At 56.6% G+C, this 22,902-nt stretch overlaps 3 protein-coding genes across 4 annotated transcripts; 2 read left to right on the plus strand and 1 right to left on the minus strand.

Annotated features, from left to right (window-relative positions):
- Positions 1-336: 336 nt before the first annotated feature.
- Positions 337-15,740, plus strand: LOXL3 (lysyl oxidase like 3). The gene is made up of 14 exons (XM_049784346.1): positions 337-463; positions 1,221-1,548; positions 3,093-3,256; positions 3,804-4,018; positions 12,657-12,876; positions 13,109-13,289; positions 13,378-13,532; positions 13,704-13,871; positions 13,957-14,119; positions 14,253-14,496; positions 14,588-14,703; positions 14,783-14,919; positions 15,005-15,116; positions 15,287-15,740. The coding sequence occupies exons 1-14, from the start codon at positions 407-409 to the stop codon at positions 15,358-15,360; spliced, it is 2,334 nt and encodes a 777-aa protein (XP_049640303.1). The 5' UTR covers positions 337-406; the 3' UTR covers positions 15,361-15,740.
- Positions 15,698-19,610, minus strand: HTRA2 (HtrA serine peptidase 2). Its single transcript, XM_049785027.1, has 8 exons — positions 19,274-19,610; positions 18,460-19,187; positions 18,169-18,363; positions 17,939-17,971; positions 17,655-17,760; positions 17,453-17,522; positions 16,113-16,208; positions 15,698-16,030 (listed from the first exon to the last, which is right to left on the minus strand). Exons 1-8 carry the CDS (start codon positions 19,608-19,610, stop codon positions 15,865-15,867), a joined length of 1,731 nt encoding a protein of 576 aa, XP_049640984.1. The 3' UTR covers positions 15,698-15,864.
- AUP1 (AUP1 lipid droplet regulating VLDL assembly factor) lies at positions 19,549-22,514 on the plus strand. Of its 2 annotated transcripts, XM_049784364.1 has the most exons (11): positions 19,551-19,793; positions 19,888-20,038; positions 20,178-20,362; positions 20,823-20,895; positions 20,981-21,054; positions 21,240-21,306; positions 21,392-21,494; positions 21,595-21,714; positions 21,827-21,942; positions 22,128-22,237; positions 22,338-22,514. In XM_049784364.1, the coding sequence occupies exons 1-11, from the start codon at positions 19,609-19,611 to the stop codon at positions 22,372-22,374; spliced, it is 1,221 nt and encodes a 406-aa protein (XP_049640321.1). In that variant the 5' UTR covers positions 19,551-19,608; the 3' UTR covers positions 22,375-22,514. The 2 variants fall into 2 exon arrangements, with proteins under 2 accessions (XP_049640322.1, XP_049640321.1); XM_049784365.1 differs by lacking the exon at positions 22,338-22,514 and having other exon boundaries at positions 19,549-19,793; positions 22,066-22,199.
- The last annotated feature ends 388 nt before the right edge of the window (positions 22,515-22,902 follow it).

The raw sequence follows: 22,902 nt of genomic DNA on the forward strand, positions 1-22,902 counted from the left end.
GGAGACAGGCCGTCGTCCTCCGGGGTCCCCGAGCCAGAGTCTCCGAACAAAGCTGTCCCGAGGGCTGGTCGGCGGGCGGGCGGGCGCCGCGGAGGCGTGGGGCGGCCCTCGCAGCGGAGGGGAGCTCCGGCGGGAGCTGATCTGCTTGCTCGGGTTGCCCGGTGACAGCCGCTGGCGATGTTGGCAGGAGGTTCAGGACAGCCCTGCCACCCCCACGCACCCCGCCGGAGGCCTGGCTCTTCGGTGCCCCTTGACCTCAAGAGACTCTGAGGGCCTCAACAGGGGGGATCTCTGGTCCGGAGTGTCCGTCCGCGTTCAGATCTCCGATTCTGCGAGAGGACCGTGGGCTGGGTGCCCAGCTAAAGGACCCGAGATCCGAAACCCTAGATAGAGCCTCACTGACTGAATGGGGTCCTTTGGGTCACTCCTGTCAACTGTTGGCTTCCTCTGCCATGCATCGCCAGTCAATCCGACCGTCCATCTGTCTGTCTGTCTGTCTTCTGCACCGCACTGTCTACATCGCTTCGCTGCCCTCTGGGCCTTTTGCTTCTAGTTGGCGCTCCTGCATCCACACTCTCCTGGCCTCCCACATCCTGTCTACTAACTCTCCCCTCCGATTGGCTATCTAGCTTGGACTCTGGGTCTCTAATCACTGCCTTTTGGTTTCTGGGTCCCTTAGAGGAGTAGGGGTGACAGGAGGTGAGGATGGCAGGACTAGGGAAGAGAGCTGTAGATATTACAACTCATTGCGGGAGTTTTCCTTGTCACAGATAGAAAGGAATGTATCTCTCTCCCACAGCTCTGCGCTTGTGCTCTGAATAGTTTATCACTGACTTTAATCCCTATATGGATCTCTCTCTCATCTTTTACTCCCATTCTCACCATGATCAAAATATTTCTGCAGTATCTAAATATATTAAGGGTTTGCTCGCATAGCCAAAAAGCCATGATAAATTCAAACAGGGAAGAATAAAAAATTAAAATAAAAAATAAACTAGCAGGATACAAAAGGTGAATAATCTTGGACTTGATTCAAAACACCAACTTTACTAATAAACTCAGAGCAGCCAAATAGATGCTGAGCTCTGAATAAGACCTCTGAATACTTCTCTTCTCTCTCTCTCCCTTCTCTCTCCTCTCCTCTTCTTCTTTCTCTGTCTCTCTGTCTCTGTCTTTCTGTCTGTCTCCGTCTGTCTGTCTGTCTCCCCCCCCCACCTCAGGTCTTCCCTGCCATGCAGCCAAGCAGCATCTGGCAGCGGAGGAGCCCGCTGGGGCTACAGCTGTGTCTGCTGTTCAGTGCCTGTCTGGCCTCTCCGACCCCATCAACAGCCCCGGAGAAGAGGGCGGGGAGCCAGGGGCTGCGGTTCCGGCTGGCCGGCTTCCCGAGGAAACCCTTCGAGGGCCGGGTGGAGATTCAGCGGGCTGGTGAATGGGGCACAATCTGTGACGATGATTTCACACTGCAGTCAGCTCATGTCCTCTGCCGGGAACTGGGCTTCACGGAGGCAACAGGCTGGACCCATAGTGCCAAATACGGCCCTGGAACAGGTGAGCAGTGCTCCAGATGGAGCCCAGGTATGGCCTGTGCACAGGGAGAAGGAAACCAGTCAAGGGGACACAGGACACCAAGCACAGCTAATGTCAGAGAAGCTGGTGGGTAAACCAGTCGATCCACACAGAGGCTTCTCAGATCTCTGACCTGAAGCTGCTCAGTTCTTTCGCTGAATCTCAGCTGCCCTAGGCAGAAATCCAAGTTTCTTCTGCTGCAAAAGTGTGATTCGCTAAAAGTGCTGGTTTGAGGACAGATGAGAGGTGGCGTGCACTTGTCTTGGTGGCCCTGAGCCAGAGACCATCTCCAACACTGCAGCTCTTCAAATCAGACGAACTCAACAAGTTAGGACTGACTCAGGACAGATGTAAGCCCTAGAACAAGTATGAATGTGAGTACTAAAGGAATAGAAATTCTAACAGGGAGTGCTTGAACTGTAACACTCCAAAACAGAATTGGTGGACAGTAGCTGGTACTTTCTATTTGAAAGTCTAACCACAGATAAGCCGTTTGAAGAGATGCCTGCTAAAACAGAAATGCTTTTAGATGACACATTTTGAGGGGACACAAAAGAAGCCAGGGATGTCTGAGTTACAGCCTTGAATAGCTGTACCTGATATCAAATATGAGGATAAAATATGAGGCCAGACATGTGGCTAAGGAATTTTTCTGTTTGACATCAAAGAACAGTCATAGCTGAAGGAGTCATCAGTTATCACATGGAGTTCATAATAGTTCCGTCAGCCTAGAGGCAGGAAGGTTGATGTTGCAGCAAACACTGGTACTGTCTCTGCACACTGCTAGGACAGGTTACCTTTGTGGGTCTACCCAATTCTGAGAGGAATTCAGTTGTACTTATTTCCAAAGGTCTAGGATGAGAGAACTGGAGATGGCAGCACTGAGGATGGGATGTGGGAGAAAATGAGGCTGAGGTGAAAGATGCTGAGGAGACCATGTTTGACAAATTGCGGCAACCCCTAGGGACCCAGTGCTGGCTGTATAGTTTGAATTAAGCAAATTATTTCATTTATCTGAACCCCCATATTTTCTTTTGTGGTTTGGTTTTGATTTGTGGGCCACACTTGACAGTGCTCAGGAATCACTCCTATATAGGTTCTGGGGCCTATATGCGATGCTGGGGATCAAAGCTGGATCGGCTTTCTGCAAGGCAAATACCCAGCATCTCTCTGGCCCCAGAAATCCAGTATGTTTGTATAAAATAGTAGTGATAACGTCTCCAAATGGCTGTGTTCTGAGAAGTACCACATATTATACACAGTAATGAAGTGTGAATTCATATGGGAGAACTGCTGAGTACTTCTTGGTTTTCTCCATCACTAAATCTTAAGTGGCCCCCAGATCATCACCTGCATCATCCTATGCCTCCTTTCCTGATCCCTTCTACAATTTAGATCCTTCCTCACCCATTATCTTACCGAAAATTGAGACCATCATGGCCAAGTGTGAGGAGGCTCACTCTCTCCATCACTGAACGTACACACACACGCCCAGGCCTCTCTATCAGCTCCTTTTCCCTCCACAGGCAGAATCTGGCTGGACAACCTTAGCTGCCGCGGGACTGAGCAGAGTGTGACTGAATGTGCCTCCAGGGGTTGGGGAAACAGCGACTGCACGCATGACGAGGACGCAGGGGTCATTTGCAAGGAAGAGCGCCTCCCCGGCTTCTCGGACTCCAACGTCATTGAGGTCTGCAGCACATACATAGGCCACCCATGGCAAGAGAGGGCTGTGCTGGGTACCTGAGTCATAACACTGAGGGGAGGGCAACTTGCTTTGCACACGGCAGACCCAGGTTCCATCCCTAGCACCACCTATGATGGAGCCCCCAAGAAGCACCAGTAAAGCTCCGAATGCAGAGCCAGGAGCACTAAGCTGAGCACCGCTGGGCCTGCCCTCCACCAAAGAGAGAGAGAGGGGGGCGGACTGTGCAAGTTGAGGGGATTCCCATGGGCCTCTGGGGATGATATGGGTGGGTGGGAAACCGGACATCTGCCCAATAGGTGACAGATAGGAATGTGCCCCCCCCCCCCGCAGCGAGGCCTGGGATGCCCCCCTCTCTGATTAAGCGTGCAGTAGCATCCGCAGCCCCCCGGGTCGTTCCCCCGCCTGCAGGGCAATCCACCCGTGCACTCCCAGTCCCACCCTGCGTCCACACTCTCCCGGGGTCGGGCCCCCCACCCGGGCTGGCCACCGGATTCCTCCCCACCCCGGGCTCGGTTCCCCCCACGCCCAGGTGGAGCAGCAGCTGCAAGTGGCGGAGGTGCGGCTCCGGGCGGCCGTGGCGCGGGGCCGGCGGCCGCTGCCCGTGACCGAGGGCCTGGTGGAGGTGCGGCTCCCCGACGGCTGGGCCCAAGTGTGCGACCGCGGCTGGAGCGCCCACAACAGCCACGTGGTCTGCGGGACGCTGGGCTTCCCCCGCGAGAAGCGGCTCAACGCGGCCTTCTACAGGTGACGGGACGCGCGGGGCGCTGCGGGGCTGCGGGGCCGGCAGGGACGACCCCCGGGAGGGCGGCGGGGCAGCGGGAGCGCAGACGCGCGCGAGCACTGGGCGGGGCGGGCTCTCGCGGGAAGCGGCAGCCAGGCAGCCAATGAGAAGCGGGTGCGGGCGGGTGGCGTGTCGGGGCCGCGACGCCATTGGCCTGCGGGCGGGTGAGAGGGGCGTGGCCTTTGCGAAGCCACGCCCCAGCCGGCTCGGCCCGAGCGAGCGATCGAAGTGACGGGCCCTAGGGCCACGCCTGGCCTGGCCTGGCCTGGCCTGGCCTAGCGGAGGCGGCGCCCGGGCGTATCCTTGTGGCCCGGGCCCCGGGGGAGGCCAGACTCTGCGGGGTCTGCCCGTCTGCTCTCTTGGCTGCCTTCTGGGGGACCGCAACCAAAAACCACGCTGGACCTCCATGCTATCTCTCCAGCCCTGAAAGTGGGTTTTCTTTCTACTTTTTGAAAGTCAATACACGATCCAACTCCTGGTTTTCTACCTATTTGCTCACGTTTTCTTTGCCTGGACTCTGAGACACATCCGAAAATTCTTTCAGTTTAGAGCTCAAATATTTGATCTAGATTCTAGATACTAGATATTTGATCTAGAATATCTGACCAGCTGACTAGCTGCTGTGTTTCCTTTATCTGTCTTGATACTATATTCCTTCTCTGACCTTGTTCTTTAACTTTCCTCATCCAAACACCAGGTTCAGGAAGATCCATAAGGTTTAAATAGCAGATATTTCAAGTAAAAAGTAAACAACATAAACATAAACAATAGGATAGAGACTCGTTCATGCAATATTTATCGAGTGCCTACTGTGTTCAAACACTGTGGTAGACAGTAGGGATTCAGTGGCACACAGAACAGACCAAACTACTTGATCGTAGGGCTAGCAAGATGAACAGTCAACCCTAGCACCACATATCCACTGAGCAATTCTAGGAGTGAGCCCTGTGTCCAACTGAGTGTGAGACAAACAATCCTGGCTTGGTCTCACAGACTAGGGAAGAATCTGAAAATAAGCAAAATTATGAAATGAAGAGGGGCCCCAAAAAGGTGTAATCAATGAAAAATAAGAGCTTAGGAAGTGAGGAGTAGAGCATGTAACTGGCATGGATGAGGCTAGGATCCAGTCTCCAGCACCACCCTCCAAACACACATATTTTCAGGTTTGGGGAGGGGTTTTTCTGAAAGAGGAATAGGATTTGGGGTTCATGTCTGGCTGCACGCAAAGCAACTTCTTACCTACCCCTGCACTCCCTCTCTTAGCCCCGAGGATTGCAATTTTGTTAGTTTGTTTTGGGGGCTAAACCTGGCAGTGCTCTGCTATCACTCTGGACCCCACAAGGTTTGCAGGTTTTGGGGGTTTTTTTTATGTATTTATTTATTTTGGTTTTTGGGTCACACCCGGCAGCACTCAGGGGTTACTCCTGACTCTATGCTCAGAAATCGCTCCTGGCAAGTTCAAGGGACCATATGGGATACCTGGATTTGAACCACCATCCTTCTGCATGCAAAGGCAAATGCCTGACCTCCATGCTATCTCTCCAGCTCCCAAGGGTTGCAGTTTTAAAGAGAGATTAAACAAGGTCTCCTTAGAAGACAAAGCCGCCCCCATAAACTAGGCAAAAATCTAGAAGAGCATTTCTGGGAAGTAGGGACAAGGAGGGGACACTCTCATCTCAGGATGTGACTTCTCAGGACATAAGGAGAGAAGGATGAGAAAGAGCCATTTGGGGGGTTTGGATCTCTTGTAAGGAAGCTATTTGGGGGGGGGCACACCAAGTGATGCTCAGTGGTTATTCCTGCTATGCACTCACAAATCGCTCCTGGCTTGGGAGCGTGCAAAGCAAACGTGCAAGGCACATTTGCCACGTGTAAGGCAAACACCCTAATAGCTCAGGCCCCTGTGAGGAAGCTTTTGAACAGAGGTGTGAGTTTCATTTTCTGTTTGTTTATTTGGGGGGCCATGCCTACCTGTATTCATGGCTTCCTGCAGGCTCTATGGTCCGGCCAGACTTGGGGACCCTGTGTGGTGCCGGGATTGGACCCGGTTCCATTGGGTGTCAGGCAAGTGCCTTCTCCATGGTATAAGCCCTCCAGCCCTTGATTCTGACTGCTTTGTTCAGAATAGACCGCGAAGGATGTAGTCAAATCGAGGAGGAGAGAAGTCAAAGTCATTGTCTGCTGGAGATAAGCAGAGAGCAACGGTCAAGGGGGCCAGGGGAAGTAAAGTGAAAAAGAGAAGGGAAGTAGAGCACACAGGGTTCACCAAAGGCCTCAGTGTGATGTGAGAGGAGGAGAGGAACTGAGGGGCACTGGGGCCAGGGAGATGCTTAGTAACAACAGTGCACAACAGTGCATTCCTCGAGCACTAGAGCATCGCTGGCCTCCTCTCTATCCCCACCCTAGTCCCTTCAGGAGGGAGAAAGCAGAGCTGGAGGGATGAGTGGGTGGGTGGAGGATGACTGTGGAGTTTGGAGACTGAGCTAAGCCAGAGTGACTGCCACAGCAGCCCCCTTGGGAGCAGAAGGGGCCTGCAGCATCTCTGGGCTGCTAGACCTCAGGCTGTGGCTTTGAAAGCCAGTCGTCATGGAGGGGTGTGTGTGTATGTGTGATGCAGCACCCCAAAGCCCTTTCTCAAGGTCAGGAACCTGTGTACATCTGACCTTTTACAGGATGGGAGGGTGAGGAGAAACGCAGGGGTCCCTCTTAGTATGGAATGTGCTGGCATGACTCCTGGGGAATCCTGGTTGATGCATCCTCATAGGCCAGGCTGGACAGAGGCAAGTTCCCACAGGGACAAAGGCAAGTTCCCACAGGACAACTCTGAACATGCTGCCGTCAGATTTTACAGAGAGGAGATGCTTTCTTTTGGGTTGGGGTTTAGACTTTTGGGGAAATATGGGTGTTATTTTGTTGTTTGATTTTGGTTTTGGGGCCACAGCTATCTGCAATTAGGGCTCATATGGGGTACCAGGGATCAAATTAGGTTGGCAGCAAGCAAGTCGATCACCCTTCTCAACTGTATTATTGCACCGGCCCTTAAAAGGAGAAGCTTTTAAAGGAAGTAAGATTGAAAGAAAAGAGGAAATTAAAGTATGATGCATTTTCTTTCTCAACTGGTTTTGAAAGTGTCACACAAGAACATGTGAGAGTTGTCAGATCATAGAAGAAAAACAGAATCTACACATAACAGAGCCACTTTAGAGCTCTTTTTATTGATAAAGATATTGAGGCACAGAGAGCTTCATAGCTACTTAGGAAATCTCTCTTTCTCTCTCTCTGAATCTCTTTCTATCTATCTATCAATCTATCTATCTCTGTCTCTTCATCTGTATTTGTCTGTCTGTCTTTCTGTCTTTTCCAGCACCACAAGCCCACAAGTGGCTCCCAAAATGTCACTTTGCACCTGGATTAATGCTGTGAACCGAAAGAAGACTAGATGGGCTGAGAGAGATTCAGCTTAATTAGTACTTGGTGCTGGAGGGTAAGGAGAGAAGAGAGAAAGGTTTCTCAGAATTCATGTTTTATTTAGGATCTGCATGTTTGAGATAACTGATAAGGGACTGTGAGGAGGAAATCAGAGCACAAGAGCTTAGGGAGAAGGCACATGCCTGTATGGGCAAGAGAGCACTTTGCCATAGCCTGGGTGGCTCTAAGTAGCACCAGAGCAATGTTGTTGGGCTGAGCACCACCAGGTTAGAAAGGAGGGAAAAGGACAAACATGTCACAGAGCAGAGGGAGTGGAAGACAGGAGCCAACTCGGAGTGGGAAAGAGACTCTGGGCTGGTGAGTATTGACATGCTTACCATTGTTTTCTGTGGGCCTAGGAGGTAGGGGTTAAGGTGTTCTCCAGTATGATCCTCCCACCTCATGCACCCCCAGTTATTTTTCTCTATGTAGAGGGCAAGCGTGGGGTGGGATATGAGCCATTAGGGGTAGAATGGGGAAATATTTTGGAGCGTGACCTTAGAAAAGACACACTGAATTGGAACTGCTGCTGGTCTCAGGTGGTGATTGAAGGAACGAGTGAAGGGGGAATAAGCAGACTCAAGAATGAAGACACGGAAGGGCCGGAAAGAACATAGTGGGGTGGGCATTTGCCTTGCACATGGTCGACCTAGGTTTGAACCCCAGCATCCCATATAGTCCCCCAAGCCTGCCAGGACTAATTGCTAAGTGCGAAAGCCAGAAGTAACACTGGGTGTGCCCTTCCCTCAAATAAAACGTGCCAAGTAATTTTCATATCGGATATGTTTGAGGAAGAGACATGTAGATAAAGCATTTTACAGGATCCTTGGAAGATGAAGAATTCCAAACTCTTGGGGTCCAAGCGATAGCACAGGGATAGGGCATTTGCTTTGCACACTGCTGACCCGGCATGGACCCAGGTTCGATCTCCGGCATTCCATATGGTCCCCGGAGCCTGCCAGGAGTGATTTCTGAGTGCAGAGCCAGGAGTCACGCTGAGCGCTGCTGAGTGTGGCCCAAGACAAAAAGAATTCCAAACTCTTGGTTGTGTCTCAGGACTTGAGTGTAACTGTAGAATCTTTGCTACACGTGTTTGACATGGTGGATGTTTAGGGAAAAGATCAACTTAGTACATCCTCAGGAAGAAGTCAGAGCAGGAAATGCCAGATAGTTTGTTTAAACCCTAGTGCATCTGCACACAGAGTACAGAAAAACAGCAGAATTGGACGTGTGCCAAGAAAGAACAACTTGGACCATAGCAGAGAACTCCATAGTCTTAAGAGGGAAACCCACCGCACCCATCTGTGTCATTGGACAGGAGAAAGCAGGGGCAATGTGAGGCTCTAAGATCAGAGGATGAATAAAAGGAGTAACATACCTACTTTCTAGACATTAGATATAAGGCAACCTCCTGAAGAGTAAAACAGTCAGGCATTTAAGCCAATTCAAAATCTCTGTTGGGGGGCCGGAGCGATAGCACAGCGTAAGGTGTTTGCCTAGTGGTTCAAATCCCGGTGTCCCATATGGTCCCCCAAGCCTGCCAGGGCTGATTTCTGAGTGTAGAGCCCGGAGTAGCCCCTGAGTGCTGCCCGGTGTGACCCAAAAACCAAAAAAAAAAAAAATTTTGTTAGGGGCCAGAATAATAGCATAGTGATAGGGCGTTTGCCTTGCACGTGGTCAACCCTGGCGGACTTCAGTTCGATTCCTGGCAACCCATATGGTCCCCCAAGCCTGCCAGGGGCGATTTATGAGCACAGAGCCAGGAGTAACCCACTAGGTGTGACCCAAAAACAAACAAAAAAAATCATGTTGGGATCGGAGCAATAGTCTTGTGGGGAGGGCATTTGCCTTATATGTGGCTGACATGGGTTTGATCCCTGGCATCCCATATGGTTCCCCAGACCTGCCAGAAGTGATCTCTGAGTTACCCCTGAGCAAGGCCAGGTGTCGCCCAAAACACACATTTGTTCACACACATACATAAAACATCTATGTTGGCATGGCCAGGGAGAGAGCTCAAAGGGCTGGCACATACCCATGCCTGGCATACAAGAGGGCTTGAGTTGAATTCCTAGCATCACATGGTTCCTCAACGTTGCCGAGATGGCCCTGGTGGTCCCCCAACATTGCTGGGCCTGAGCAGGATGGAATGTCCAGGCCTGAGCACTAACCACAGTCCTGCACCACTGAGCTGAGCATTGCCTCAGGACCCCTGGGAGTAAGTCCAAGAAATAGCTCAAGATGCAATGGACAAAGCAGAAGGGGTTTAATTGGAGTCTAAATAAAGCTCATGGGAGCAGAAGTGATAGCACAGCGGTAGGGCATTTGCCTTGCATGCTGCCAACCCAGGACGGACTCGAGTTCAATCCCCACCTTCCCATATGGTCCCCCAAGACTGCCAGGAGCTAGTTCTGAGCACAGAGCCAGGAGTAATCCCTGAGTGCCTCCAGGTGTAGCCCAAAAAGAAAGAAAGAACACTTGTGCCCTAAGCAGTCTGGTATCCTGCTCCCTTGTCAAACCAAGTTTAAATCCTTGGAAGCCAGTCTTAGACCTTGGTCTTGGCCACAAAGGCCAGCAGCCAGAGGCCATCAAGAAACGAAAGCTGGGGCCGGGCAGTGGCGCTAAAGGTAAGGTGTCTGCCTTGCCAGCACTAGCCTAGGACGGACCGAGGTTCGATCCCCCGGTGTCCCATATGGTCCCCCAAGCCAGGAGCGACTTCTGAGCGCATAGCCAGGAGTAACCCCTGAGCGTCAAATGGGTGTGGCCCAAAAACCAAAAAAAAAAAAAAAAAGAAACGAAAGCTGTTGCCTAGGGCCTGAGCTCCCCAGCTTCCTCCCTGGCCAGGTCAGTCACATCTTGTGGGCACCCCCATTACCCCCTCACACTGAGCCCTCCTCTCTGCCTCAGACCAACTCAATCATTCACCCAAGCTCCATAGTTGTCATCTGCCCCGGCATCTGACATCATGCCAGGAGCCCTCAACAAACAGTGCCCCTAGTTGCAACGGCATCTCAGTCCCATTCAGGCCCTGATTTTGCTCCTATCTTATGCTCACAGAAAGTTGAGGAAGCGAGCAGCCAAAGCATCGCCCCGACACCCCAAGTCCCCTGGAAGGTAATGGGGACCTCCTATGGGCCCCTGCCGGCCCAGGAGGTGGATGGATGGAGAACGCCTCTCCATGTCCATCCCAGTACCCAAGAGATGGATTAGGGTGTTCCTCCCACAGTGGGAAGTGAGGCAGGCCTCAGGGATGGGCAGGCTTGAATCTGATGCAGCAGAGAAGTTGCCCCATCTGTATATTCTCCCCACACAGCCTCGGTCACCTGCCTGCATGATTTCCCCTTCCCCACCCATTACCGCCCTTAGTTCACCTCCATTCCCTTCCACTCCCTACCTGTCCCCTTTCATCATCAACTGAATCCTCATCCCCACTGCTGGATCCAGAGATCTCCAAGCAGTCAGCACAGTTGGGAAACTGCCCCCAGACACTTCCTTCCTCCCTGAGAGAGGAAAATCCCCTTTTCCTTCACCATTGAACCCTCAATCCTAAGTCTGTCCCACTGCTACCTCCGCTAACGTCCTTCTCCTTTTTTCAGACCAATCATCAAGCTTAAAGTCAAACCCAAAGCCCGAGTGGGCAGGGGGCCAGAGAAGAGGTAAATCCAGTTTAGGCTGGGAGGAGAGCAGAGGGTGCATCAGAGTGATGCATCGGGGAGCCGAGCGCTGTGGGCAGGAAAGGGTCCAAGAGAGACCCCCAGCAAAAGACATGGATGGAAGCAGCCACTGTCACACACCACCTGCTTTCCAATGCCCCTCTCCCACCACAGCAGCGCTGGCACCCCAGAAACTTGCCCGATTGCTGTCTGCTGCTGTTCCCATTCTACCTTTACTGTAGATTACTGTTTCAAGAGACTTGTCTGGAGCTGGGCTTCCTCCTTCTCCCTGAACCCTCTTCTGGGATGAGGTCAAAAGGAGGATCTCTCCTATCTTGGCCCAAGTTCCATGGAAGGGCCCCTATCCCAGCATCCCCCTGGGAAAGTGCTCACTCCCCATGAGGAAACATCATTTCCTTCACTCATCTACCCTTAGGCTCCAAAGATATTCTGTAAATTCTCTAACCTTCCTTGTTCTAGTCCTGAATTTTCCCCCTTTCCATGGTTTCCTAGCCAGTGGCTTCAAGTCATCACATTCCTTCCTCCCTCTGTCATGAATAGGCACAATAACTATGGTAATTCACTGACCAGCCACCTCCCCAGCCCAGCTCACCAGTGCTGGGCTCCTCTGGGCCCCTCTTCTTTGGGTTCAAACCAGCACTTCAGAAAACGTATTTCTCTCTTTCATGTTCTGTGCCACAAACTAATTTGTTTGTTCACGAACAAACACTCCAAGACTCCCAAGCCTTTCTCCACAGAGGTTCTGTTTCTTCACATGTCTATTTGACTCTCATTTTACCAACCCTGGTGGTTAGGGAACATTCTGTCTCGTTCCAACTGCAGAACATGAACTACTTCATTGAAGACGCCCTGTGCTTGGTCGAGGCTGGGGCTCTCTGTGCCGTCCACTCAGTTGCACTCACGTCTGGCCACTGGGACCTTTATCGTATCTCGGGCATTTTTACATCACCTACTGGAGTCTCCACCTGGTCTGTCCTGCCGCAAAGGCTGGCATCCCTGGCCTGTGGAGTCTCTGACTTCTGAGAAGCCACTTTGGCTAAAGACCGGGCTCACTTGGTTATTTCTGTCCCCGAATACTTGGAGGATGTGTTTACTCAAGCTGTCTGGGTGGCCACTCCTGCTGACTGTCTCCCAGCTGGCCACCCTGGCTTCCCATCCCCTTGGCACAGAAGCCTGAGCCTCCTTGAGAGCATCCAGAACCAAATGGAACAGGACCCCATCAGGCGAATGGAGACTGGCCACTCTTCCCCTGGATTCTCTAATGGCTGATGGTCTCCAGGGTCCCTGCTGTCCCCTTAACTGAGGCCCCTTTCTCCTGACACTCACATTCCTTTGTGTGCTTGGAGGGAAGGAGCTGGCCAAGGAAGGGGAGAAAACCCCCACCTGGTGGGGGTGTATGGAGGAGCAAGTGGAAGCCAGCAGAGGGGCAGGGTTTGACGGTGCTCCCTCTCATCCCCAGGCTGCTGGCCCAGCGGCAGCAACACTCCTTTGGCCTGCATGGGGTGGCGTGTGTGGGCACCGAGGCCCACCTCTCCCAATGCTCCCTGGAGTTCTATCGTGCCAACGACACAGCCAGGTGCCCCGGGGGGGCCCCAGTGGTGGTGAGCTGTGTGCCAGGCCCTCTGTATGCAGTGACCAGTGGCCAGAAGAAGCCGCAGCAGGCCAAACCTCAGGGGGAGGTGAGACTGGGGACGATGACGCTTCCAAGTGGACACCCCCACCCAGCCATCCCCAGACCAAGCCGAAGGCGCCCTGGTCTTGAAGGAAAGAGAGGAGCCTTCTCGGGGGTGGAGGGCGGGAAACCTCTCCCCTCCTTCCCACAGGCTTCGTGGTCACCTCCCAGGGGGTCCCTGGCCCCATCTATGGCTGCTTCGAGCCCAGCTCAGGGCAATGGACTCCATTTTTCCACAGGCCCGAGTGCGTCTGAAGGGCGGCGCACACCCCGGAGAGGGTCGCGTGGAAGTCCTGAAGGCTGGCCAGTGGGGCACTGTGTGTGACCGCAAATGGGACCTACAGGCAGCCAGCGTGGTGTGCCGGGAGCTGGGCTTTGGAAGCGCCCGTGAGGCCCTTAGTGGAGCCCGCATGGGGCAGGGTGAGCAGGACACTGGGGGGAGACGGGTGGGGAGGGGAGACAGGTACCAAGGCCCCTGCATCCTGACCTGGGCCGACCCCTGCTGCAGGCATGGGCGCCGTCCACCTGAGTGATATCCACTGTTCGGGCCTGGAGGCCTCGCTCTGGAAGTGTGAGCATAAAAACATCACAGCTGACGACTGTCCCCACAGCCAGGACGCAGCACTCCGCTGCCACCTGCCCTACACCGGGGTGGAGACCAAGGTGGGCTTGATGCACTCCGTCTTCAGGCTCTGGCACACCCCGGGATAGAGATCTCCAAGTGCCCCAGGCCCCTGCTGCCTGCCAGGCCTGCCCTTCTGTGCCCCTGAACCGCAGCCTCTAGTGACCCAGACTCAACCGCCCAAAATGCCATGCCTATGTTCTCTCCTGCAGATCCGACTCAGCGGGGGCCGCAGCCGCTACGAGGGCCGAGTGGAAGTCCAAGTGGGGAGCCCTGGATCCCTTCGCTGGGGCCTCATCTGTGGAGATGACTGGGGGACGCTGGAGGCCATGGTGGCCTGCCGGCAGCTAGGGCTGGGTTATGCCAACCACGGCCTCCAGGTCAGGAGCCCAGGGTGGGGGGAGGCCGGGCAGGGGCTGGTGCGGCCCAGGGGTGGCACCTCACTGACACTGGCCCGCCCTCCAGGAGACCTGGTATTGGGACTCGGGGAACATCACCGATGTGGTCATGAGTGGCGTGCGCTGCTCAGGTGCTGAGCTGTCCCTGGACCAATGTGCTCACCATGGCGCCCTCACAGCCTGCAAGAAGTCTGGGACCCGCTTCACTGCAGGAGTCATTTGCTCTGAGAGTAAGCTGTCATTTGCTCTGTGAGCGGAGACCTTGGCCAGGGAGTGGTACTGGTGTGGAATCTCCACAGAAGGCACATCTGGGCTGGGCCTGCTAACCCTGGGCTTCTCTCCCACCACCACCCCCACCCCCAGCGGCTTCAGACCTGCTGCTGCACTCAGCGCTGGTGCAGGAAACGGCCTACATCGAGGACCGGCCTCTGCACATGCTCTACTGTGCAGCCGAAGAGAACTGCCTGGCCAGCTCGGCCCGCCTAGCCAACTGGCCCTATGGCCACCGGCGGCTACTACGCTTCTCCTCCCAGATCCACAACCTGGGGCGAGCCGACTTCAGGCCCAAGGCAGGGCGCCACTCCTGGGTGTGGCACGAGTGTCACGGGTGAGAGGGCTGTGAGGGGAAGGGCAGCTCCAGATGGTGCAGGCCTGCAGGGAGCTGGCCAGAAAATGGGGGCGCACCCTGTCCCCCGCAGGCACTACCACAGCATGGACATCTTCACCCACTATGACATCCTGACCCCCAATGGAACTAAGGTGGCCGAGGGCCACAAGGCCAGCTTCTGCCTGGAAGACACCGAGTGTCAGGAGGGTGAGTGGGGCCGGGACAGCCCCGACACCCCCACCCCCCATCGGCCTCCCCTCCTGCTGACCAGCACCAACCCCCTCAGATGTCTCCAAGCGGTATGAGTGCGCCAACTTTGGAGAGCAGGGGATTACTGTGGGCTGCTGGGACCTGTACCGCCATGACATCGACTGCCAGTGGATCGACATCACAGACGTGAAGCCAGGAAACTACATCCTGCAGGTGTGCATGGGGGGAGGAGGGCCAGACCCCAGGGTGAAGCCTTGCAGCACAGCAGAGCCCAGTGGCCTCCCCTTCTCCTTCACAGGTGGTCATCAACCCCAACTTCGAAGTGGCAGAGAGTGACTTCACTAATAACGCCATGAAGTGTAACTGCAAATATGACGGACACCGCATCTGGGTGCACAATTGTCACATAGGTATTTGCCAATAGCAGCCCAGAGCCAGTAGGAGAACTAGGGGGTGTGTGGGGGGGGGGTGGAGGCAGGCTCCATTCTCTTCTTCCTTGCAGTGTCTCCTCTTCAGACTCTCACTCTTCTCCCCTCTGTGCTGCCCACACCAGTCACCTCAGTGCCCCTTCCCCCTGCAGGCGATGCCTTCAGCGAAGAGGCCAACAGGAGGTTTGAGCGCTATCCCGGGCAGACCAGCAACCAGATCGTCTGAGGGGCTGCAACCCTCTTCCGCCAGCCCCCACCAGCTCCTCCAGGCAGGGGTCTGTGGCTACCTCAGGAGCTTCCCTAGGCCGTGGAACTGTTGAGCAGAAGTGACTGGTCTCCTGGGCCATCTGACCAGGCCATACAAGGCCAAGCCGAACAGAACACCAAGTTGGACAGTGGACAGTGGCTCCTGGCTAGAGCAGGGATGTGGGCCTGATCAGCTCCAGTATCCCCCTCAATTCAAGGGGTACAGCTTTACCTCCAGGCTGCCAGTGGGGAAAAGGGCTGCACTACCCGTCCCCACACACACACCCTCTATCTGGCCCGTTCTTGACTTTCACATGTTGCTAGGTATAATTTTATTTTATATAAAAAGTGTTCTTGCCTTCCTTTCTTCAGAGCCCAAGAATTGGTGCTGGTGGTCGCAGGGACCTGCCCCAACTGCTTCCCTGCAGCTTCTGTCCAGGTGCCCCGAGTGCTGGGCGGGAAAGAACACAGGGTCCGAGCCTTGTCACTCCGTGACCTCAGGAGTCACGTACAATGTCAATGTTTCCGGTCCCCGCCGGATCCGAACCGCCAACTGGGACTGGGTCCGCACAGCTTCATAGATGTCTTCAGCACTTTTCACCAGCTGCTCCCCAATGGCCAGGATGACATCGCCTGGCCGAAGCCCAGCCCTGTGTGGAGAGATAGGAAGCAGCTAGCAGCAAGGCAGAGGGGTGCACTCAGCACCGCCCCTTCTCCTGGGCCGCTGCTCACCGGTGTGCAGGGGAGTTGAGGATGACTTTGTGGATGAGGACGCCATGCTGGACATCAGGAAAACTGGGCTCCCGGAGCTGCAACTCGGCCAGAATGCTGCAAGCACAACACCCTGCTGGCCGCATGCTACACACCCATGCCAGCCACCCACAGGGCCCCCTTTTGTCTCTTGTTTTTACAAGGTGGAAGGTTAGATGGAGAAGCTGAACCTCAGAGCTTATTCCTTACTCCTGGCTCTGTGCTGAGGAATCTTCCTGGCAGAGGCCAGAGGACTCTATGAGGATGTAGTGGCAGGGATTGTCCCTATGCAGCAGGACAGGAACCCTAACCAGCTCTGTTGTCTCTCTAGGCCCTGATCAGAGCGCACATTAGATATCCCAGACACAAAGGCAACTTATTTCCTCCTCCTTCAGCAGTTAGAAAGAGGCAGAGGTACATGGCTGGCAACTAATTCCAGATGCCATGCAATGTGAGCTAATAGCACCTAGCATCATTCTAAAGTCCTGAGAAGTTTTAAGGAGGGAGTACACTAGAGCAATAAACAGTACAACAGGTAGGGCAGTCAACTCTGGTTCAATCCCTGGCATTCCAAATGGCCCCCAGGGCTCTGTGGCCCCCAAGGCTGATCCCTGAGCACAGAACTAGGAGTAGGCCCCAGCATTGCCAAGTGTAGACCAAAAAAGCAAACAAATGCCCTAAGAACACCAGAGAGATGATACAGTGGATAGGGTGCTTAGCTGATCCAGTTATTTCTCTCCCAGCACCAAATATAGTCCCTGAGCCCCACCAGGAGTGATCCCTGAGTGGAAAGCCAGGAGGAAGCCTTGAGCAAGACCATGTGTGACCCCGAAACAAATAAAACCAGAAAATTTGATTTGCTGAAACAAAATATGGAGAAAGGTTTGAAAGGCTATATATGAGTCACACAGAAAATTGCCTTAAACATAAGGTAAATGGATTATATGTCTTGGGGTTTGTTTTGTGGCTTTCTTGAAGGTCCACACCCAGAAATGCTCAAGGGTTATTCTGGCTCTGCACTCAGTCATCAGTCTTGGCAGTGCTAGGAAGACCATATGAGATGCCAATGATTCCAAATCGGCCTCTTGCAAGGGAAACATGAATGCTGTTTTAAGTCATAGCAAGTAGCAGGGTGAAATTGGTAGTATGGGGGTGCAAAGTGAAGTGAGGTGAGAAAGCTCAATTATGACAAGCTAGTTCATTTGCCTCAAGCGCCAAGTGTGAGGAGATTCACCCTAGATAAGTACCGAAGGTGCCCAAGGAAATTAGTTTCCGACACCTGTCACCAGGGTGGTCTGCATGACATGACCCCCAATGCATACCTGGGAGTCAGCGTCAGCATCATCACCCCAATGTAGCGGCGCTGGGACCCACTGATTCCAAACCAGTTGCCTGGGACAGAGGGACAAAGGAGCCTGTGGGCTGCATCCCCCACCCGTTCCCCTCACCTCCGCCTCCAGCCAGGCCCCCAGAATGCCCTGCACCCCCACTTCAAGGACCGCCCTTCCCACTAGACACACTCACTCTTCTTCTCCCCGCGATGCAGAAATTCTCGAAGGCGATCAGAAGGGATGGCAAAGGAGATTCCGGCTGTGACTTTCATGGTGTTCACCCCAATCACCTCCCCATCCTGCAGGAACAGAGCCCCCACTACTCCCTACCCGGTAACCAGGAGACAGGGACACCTGCTGGGGGCACCAACACAAACTTGACACGACCCACTCAGCAAGGGAATTCGGGGGTGGGGTGGGGGGAACTCCCCTACACTGACCTGGGGCAAGGATTCCTGGGAAGGTGGTGCCACTCACCAGGTTAACCAGGGGCCCACCGGAGTTTCCAAACTGCAGGACAAGGAGAGAATAAGCAGGCGATCCAAGCGAGGCTTTGGCCAAAGAGCTCCCCTTTGGAGCTCTTTAAACTGGAGGGGACGGGGCATTTCTGCAGCAGTCTCATCCACCCTGCAGTGCAAACTCGGCATCGGCCCCCACCTCGACACTCCCACCCCCTGCCCAAAGGCTTCCTGGGGGCGGGGACGCACGTCGATGGCTGCGTCGGTCTGGATGTACTCCACGTTCTTCTGCGGGAGGCCCAGGTCTTTGGCCGGTCGCTGGGCAGAGCTGACGATGCCCGAGGTGATGGTGTTCTGCAGGGCGAAGGGGCTGCCCATGGCCACGACGAACTCGCCCTGCCGGACATCTGCGGACCGGCCCAGCGGCAGCGTCGGGAGCGGCTCCTGGGGAAGTTCAGGGAGGAAGCGCGCGGGCTCGGGGGTTCAGCGACGAGCCCCCCGGCACCCCAGCACCCCGCCGCCGGCCGGCCGGCGGGCTACCTTGGTCTGGATCCTGAGCGTGGCGATGTCGGCCACGGGGTCCACCGCCGTGACCACCGCCTCGTACGTGTCCCCGCTGGGCAGCCGCACGCGGACGCGGCGCCGGTCGGCCACGACGTGCGCGTTGGTGACGATGAGCCCGTCGGCGGCCACCACGAAGCCCGAGCCGTTGGAGATGGGCACCTCGCGGCCCGAGAAGGGGTGCCGGCCCAGGATCTCGATGTACACCACGGCCGGCGCCGTCTTCTCCACCACGTCGGCGATGAAGTTGTACTGGCGGCGCGGGGAGCGGGGCGGCGACGGGGGCGGCGCGGGCACGGCGGCGGCCACGGGGCGGCAGCCCGGGCGCCGGTCCGGCGGCAGCAGCAGCAGCAGCAGCGCGGCCCCGCCGGCGCCCAGCGCCACGGCCAGCCACTCGCGCCCGCCCGGGCCCGGCGGGGGCCGCGCCCCGGGCTCGGGGACGGGGTCGGGGACCGGGACGGCCGCGCACGGCCGCGCCCGCACCCCGCCGCCCCAGCCCGGGCCCCGGGACTCGGACGCCGGCGGAGGCCCCGAGCAGCCCGCGCGGGGCCCCCAAAGCAGCGGCCACCTGCCCAGGCAGCGGCCCGCGGCCCGCCCCGCCCTCAGCGCGGCCATGAGCTCCGCCTCGGCTGCCGCCGGCCCGCCCAGCGCACAGGCAGGCGGAGACGCCCCGGGCCCGCCGTCCTCCCCGCGCGGCGCCGCCCGCCCTGCACCGGGCGGTGCCGGGAGTTGTAGTCCGCCAGACAGACAAACCAGGGTCGGCAGTCCTTCCCGTGCGGCTCCGCCCACCCACCGCCGGGGCGCTCGCGGTGGATGCCGGGAGTTGTAGTCCTCCGGGCAGGCACGCCGGAACCTGACGTGGAGCCTCCCCGCCCGCCCCCGGGGCGCTCGCGGTGGATGCTGGGAGTTGCGGTCCCGGCGAAAGCAGCGGCCAGGGCCGCGAGGCGCGCCGGGATCGCAAGCTCTTCCGGGGCGGCTCCGCTTCCGGGCCGCCTCAGGCCCCCCTGCGTGGCCGCCGCGCCGGCCCCGCCTTCCCAGCAGCCCCTGCGGCGCGGCGGCGCGTGAAGATGGCGGCGCTGGCAGCGGCGGCGGCGGTGGCGGCGGGCGGTCGGCCCTGAAGCAGCAGCCATGGAGCCTCCGTCGGCTCCGGGGCCGGAGCGGCTCTTCGACTCGCACCGGCTCCCGGCCGACGGCTTCCTGCTGCTCGCGCTGCTGCTGTACGCGCCGGTCGGGCTGTGCCTGCTGGTGCTGCGGCTCTTCCTGGGCCTGCACGTCTTCCTGGTCAGCTGCGCGCTGCCCGACTGCGTGCGCCGGTGCGGGCCGGGCCGGGGCGGGACGGGCGGGCCGGGCTGGGTCGAGGTCCGGCCGAGGCTGACCCCGACCTCCGACCCCCGACCCCGACCCCAGGGCGCTGGTGCGGCCCATGTGCGCGGTGCTGGGCTTCGTGGCCTGGCAGGAGGACTCCGCGCTGCGCGACCGCCGGCTCCGCGTCCTGCTCGCCAACCACGTGACGCCCTTCGACCACAATGTGGTCCACCTGCTCACCGGCTGCGCCACCGTGAGTCGGGGGGCCCGGGACCCCCGTCCATGCACGCATCGTACCATGCTGCCCCGTGGGCTCGGGACATGGACGCCCCACGTCATCCGCTCCTCCGCCTCTCACTTGACAACTCTCTCTCCCTCCTCCCGCGTCCCAGCCGCTGCTCAACAGCCCCCCCAGCTTCGTGTGCTGGTCGCGGGGCTTCACGGAGATGGACGGGCGGCTGGACCTGGTGGAGTCGCTCCAGAGGTTCTGCGCGTCCACGAGCCCCGCGCCCGTCCCATTGCTGCTGTTCCCCGAGGAGGAGGCCACCAACGGGCGGGAGGGCCTCCTGCACTTCAGGTGGGTGCCAAGTGCTCGGGGCACCCATGGGGGGGGGGTAAGGTAAGGCTTGAGAGTCCCCCTGGCTTGATACGGCTCTCTTCCGTAGTCTACCCCAGTTCAGTGTCTCTGCCCGGATTTCTTTCTCCCCCATCCCACTCAGGCCTGTTATTCCGCAGCTGTCTTGCTTGCATGGTTAGAGAGTTTGGTTTTGTTTTGCTTCTGGTGCCACACCCCGCAGCGCTCAGGGTTACTCCTGGCTCAGCACTCAGAATTCGGTGAGTGCTAGCAGGCTCAGGCGACCAGATGGGACGCTGGGGATTAAACCTCGGTAGGTCCCAGGCCTGCTGAGTGCAGGACAAACACCCTACAGTTTTGCTATTATTCCGGCTCCATGGTTAGAGCGTTTTCTGGTTTAACCGGGCACTGGGCTGCTCACCCTGGGCCTGAGCCACATCCTGCTCTCTCCCTCACTCTCTAGTTCCTGGCCATTTTCCATTCATGACGTGGTTCAGCCTCTGACCCTGCGGGTCCAGCGACCGCTCGTCTCAGTGGTGAGAGTGTTGACCGGGCAAGGTTGGGGAAGCTGCCGGGGAGGCTTTGGCCCGGTACAGTACCCCACTTCCCATCATCCCTCAGACGGTGTCCGATGCCTCCTGGATCTCAGAACTGCTGTGGTCATTCTTCGTCCCCTTCACGGTGTACCAAGTAAGGTATTAATTGTCCTCCTTTTCCAGTAGCTAGGAAAAGCCCTGCAAGGTAGAGAGAGTGGTCGGCCCTGATCGTTGGCAGGTCTTTTCATGCCACGAATCCACCCTAGTGAAAGGAGGTAGCAGAAGGGCCACGGAGACAGCCCCAATCTCGGTGGCCCCGGCATGGCCCTAGATTGTTTCTCCAGGTGGCTGCGCCCAGTTCATCGGCAGAGAGGAGAAGGAAACGAAGAGTTTGCTCTCCGGGTCCAACAGGTGGGGTCCGGGGGAGGGAGGTGGGAGATAGGGGATGGGCAGTCTGTGAGGCTGTGACCCTTCCAACCTTGCAAATTTTTCCCAGCTGATGGCAAAGGAATTGGGCCAGACAGGGACACGGCTCACTCCTGCAGACAAAGCAGAGCATATGAAGCGGCAAAGACACCCAAGATCGCGCCCCCAAACGGGTGTGTGGCCTTTGCACCTCTACTTTTGGATTTCTTCCCGTCGCTCCCCCGAGGCTCTCTTCACATGCTCCAGCTCATTGCTTTTTTTTTTTTTCTGCAGCCCAGACTTCGTTCCCTGCCTCCCCGGGCCCTTCTCCTGATGCACACCTGACAACTCTGGCTCATCGAGTCAAGGAGGTCTTACCCCACGTGCCGCTGGGTGTCATCCAGAGAGACCTGGGTACAGGAACAGGCCGCTTCGCGTCAGGAGATAGGCAGAGAGGAGGCAAAGGGGGTGTTAAAGGGAGAAAGTGTGCTGGCCCCAGAGCATCCATTTCTTCCCTTCTCCCCAGCCAGGACTGGCTGTGTGGACTTGACCATCACGAATCTGCTTGAGGGAGCCGTAGCTTTCGTGCCTGAAGACATTGCTGAGGGGACCCAGTCCCTTCCCACTGCCTCTGCCTCCAAGGTGAGAGCCGAGCAGCAGCGGTCAGTGCCAGGCCCTAGGGAGCCAGGGCAGTCACTTCGTCCACCTCCTTGGCGCCCCCGTCCTGATCCGAGAGCCTAGCACAGTGCCTCTCTTGCCAAGTAGGCATTCGATGCGGGTTTAATGCTGATGACTTCGCAAGCCCTCTGACATTGTGATCACCTCAGTTCCCCAGCTCTGGCCCGGTGATCCCCCAGCTCACATTTGCCAAGTCCTCCTGGGCCCGGCAGGAAAGCCTCCAGGAGCGCAAGCAGGCGCTGTATGAATATGCAAGGAGGTGAGCAGCGAGCTAGCGAGCAAGTGGACGGCGGGAGCAGAACTAGAACAGCAGTAACGCTGGGAAGGCAAAGCCCAAACAGGCTTCTCTGTCCCCACAGGAGATACAGAGAGAAGCAGGCCCAGCAGGCTGACTGAGCACAGGACGGAACCCAGAGCCGCCGGTCGGAGACTGGGGCAGGCCTCACCCGACTTCCGACAGGCTGGAGGGGTGGGTGGTGAAAAGGGAGGGGTGGGCCTCCCCCCAGTGTTACATTAAAATCAGGGTTTACACTCAAGGTCTCTGTTGCCTCTCTGGGTTCCAGAAGTGTGGTGGCCTGTGATTTATGAGGTGGTCAGAATAGGATACCCAGTGGACCAGGGAGGTGGCTCAAAGGGGTGGGGTACATGCTTTGCATATGGGGGCCCCTAGGGTTACTCGCTGGCACATGATATCCTGAGCATGAGCTGATGAGCACTGCATGGGGTACGACTAACACCACAGGAAGTCACCTCTTCCAGCTAAGTGACATCAAGCAAAGAACTGGATCTGCCGCCTCTGATCTGTAACTGGGGTGCAGGGGCCCAGGCTGGTGTAAACTGCTGCCAAACTACAAGTCCCAGGATGCCTTTCACTAAAGTGCTATACACTAGCAAGAGGTCATAAGCTCAGGCTTACAGCCCTTT

Source organism: Suncus etruscus, chromosome 12 (assembly GCF_024139225.1).
Source record: "Suncus etruscus isolate mSunEtr1 chromosome 12, mSunEtr1.pri.cur, whole genome shotgun sequence".
In the NCBI taxonomy this organism is placed as follows: domain Eukaryota; kingdom Metazoa; phylum Chordata; class Mammalia; order Eulipotyphla; family Soricidae; genus Suncus; species Suncus etruscus.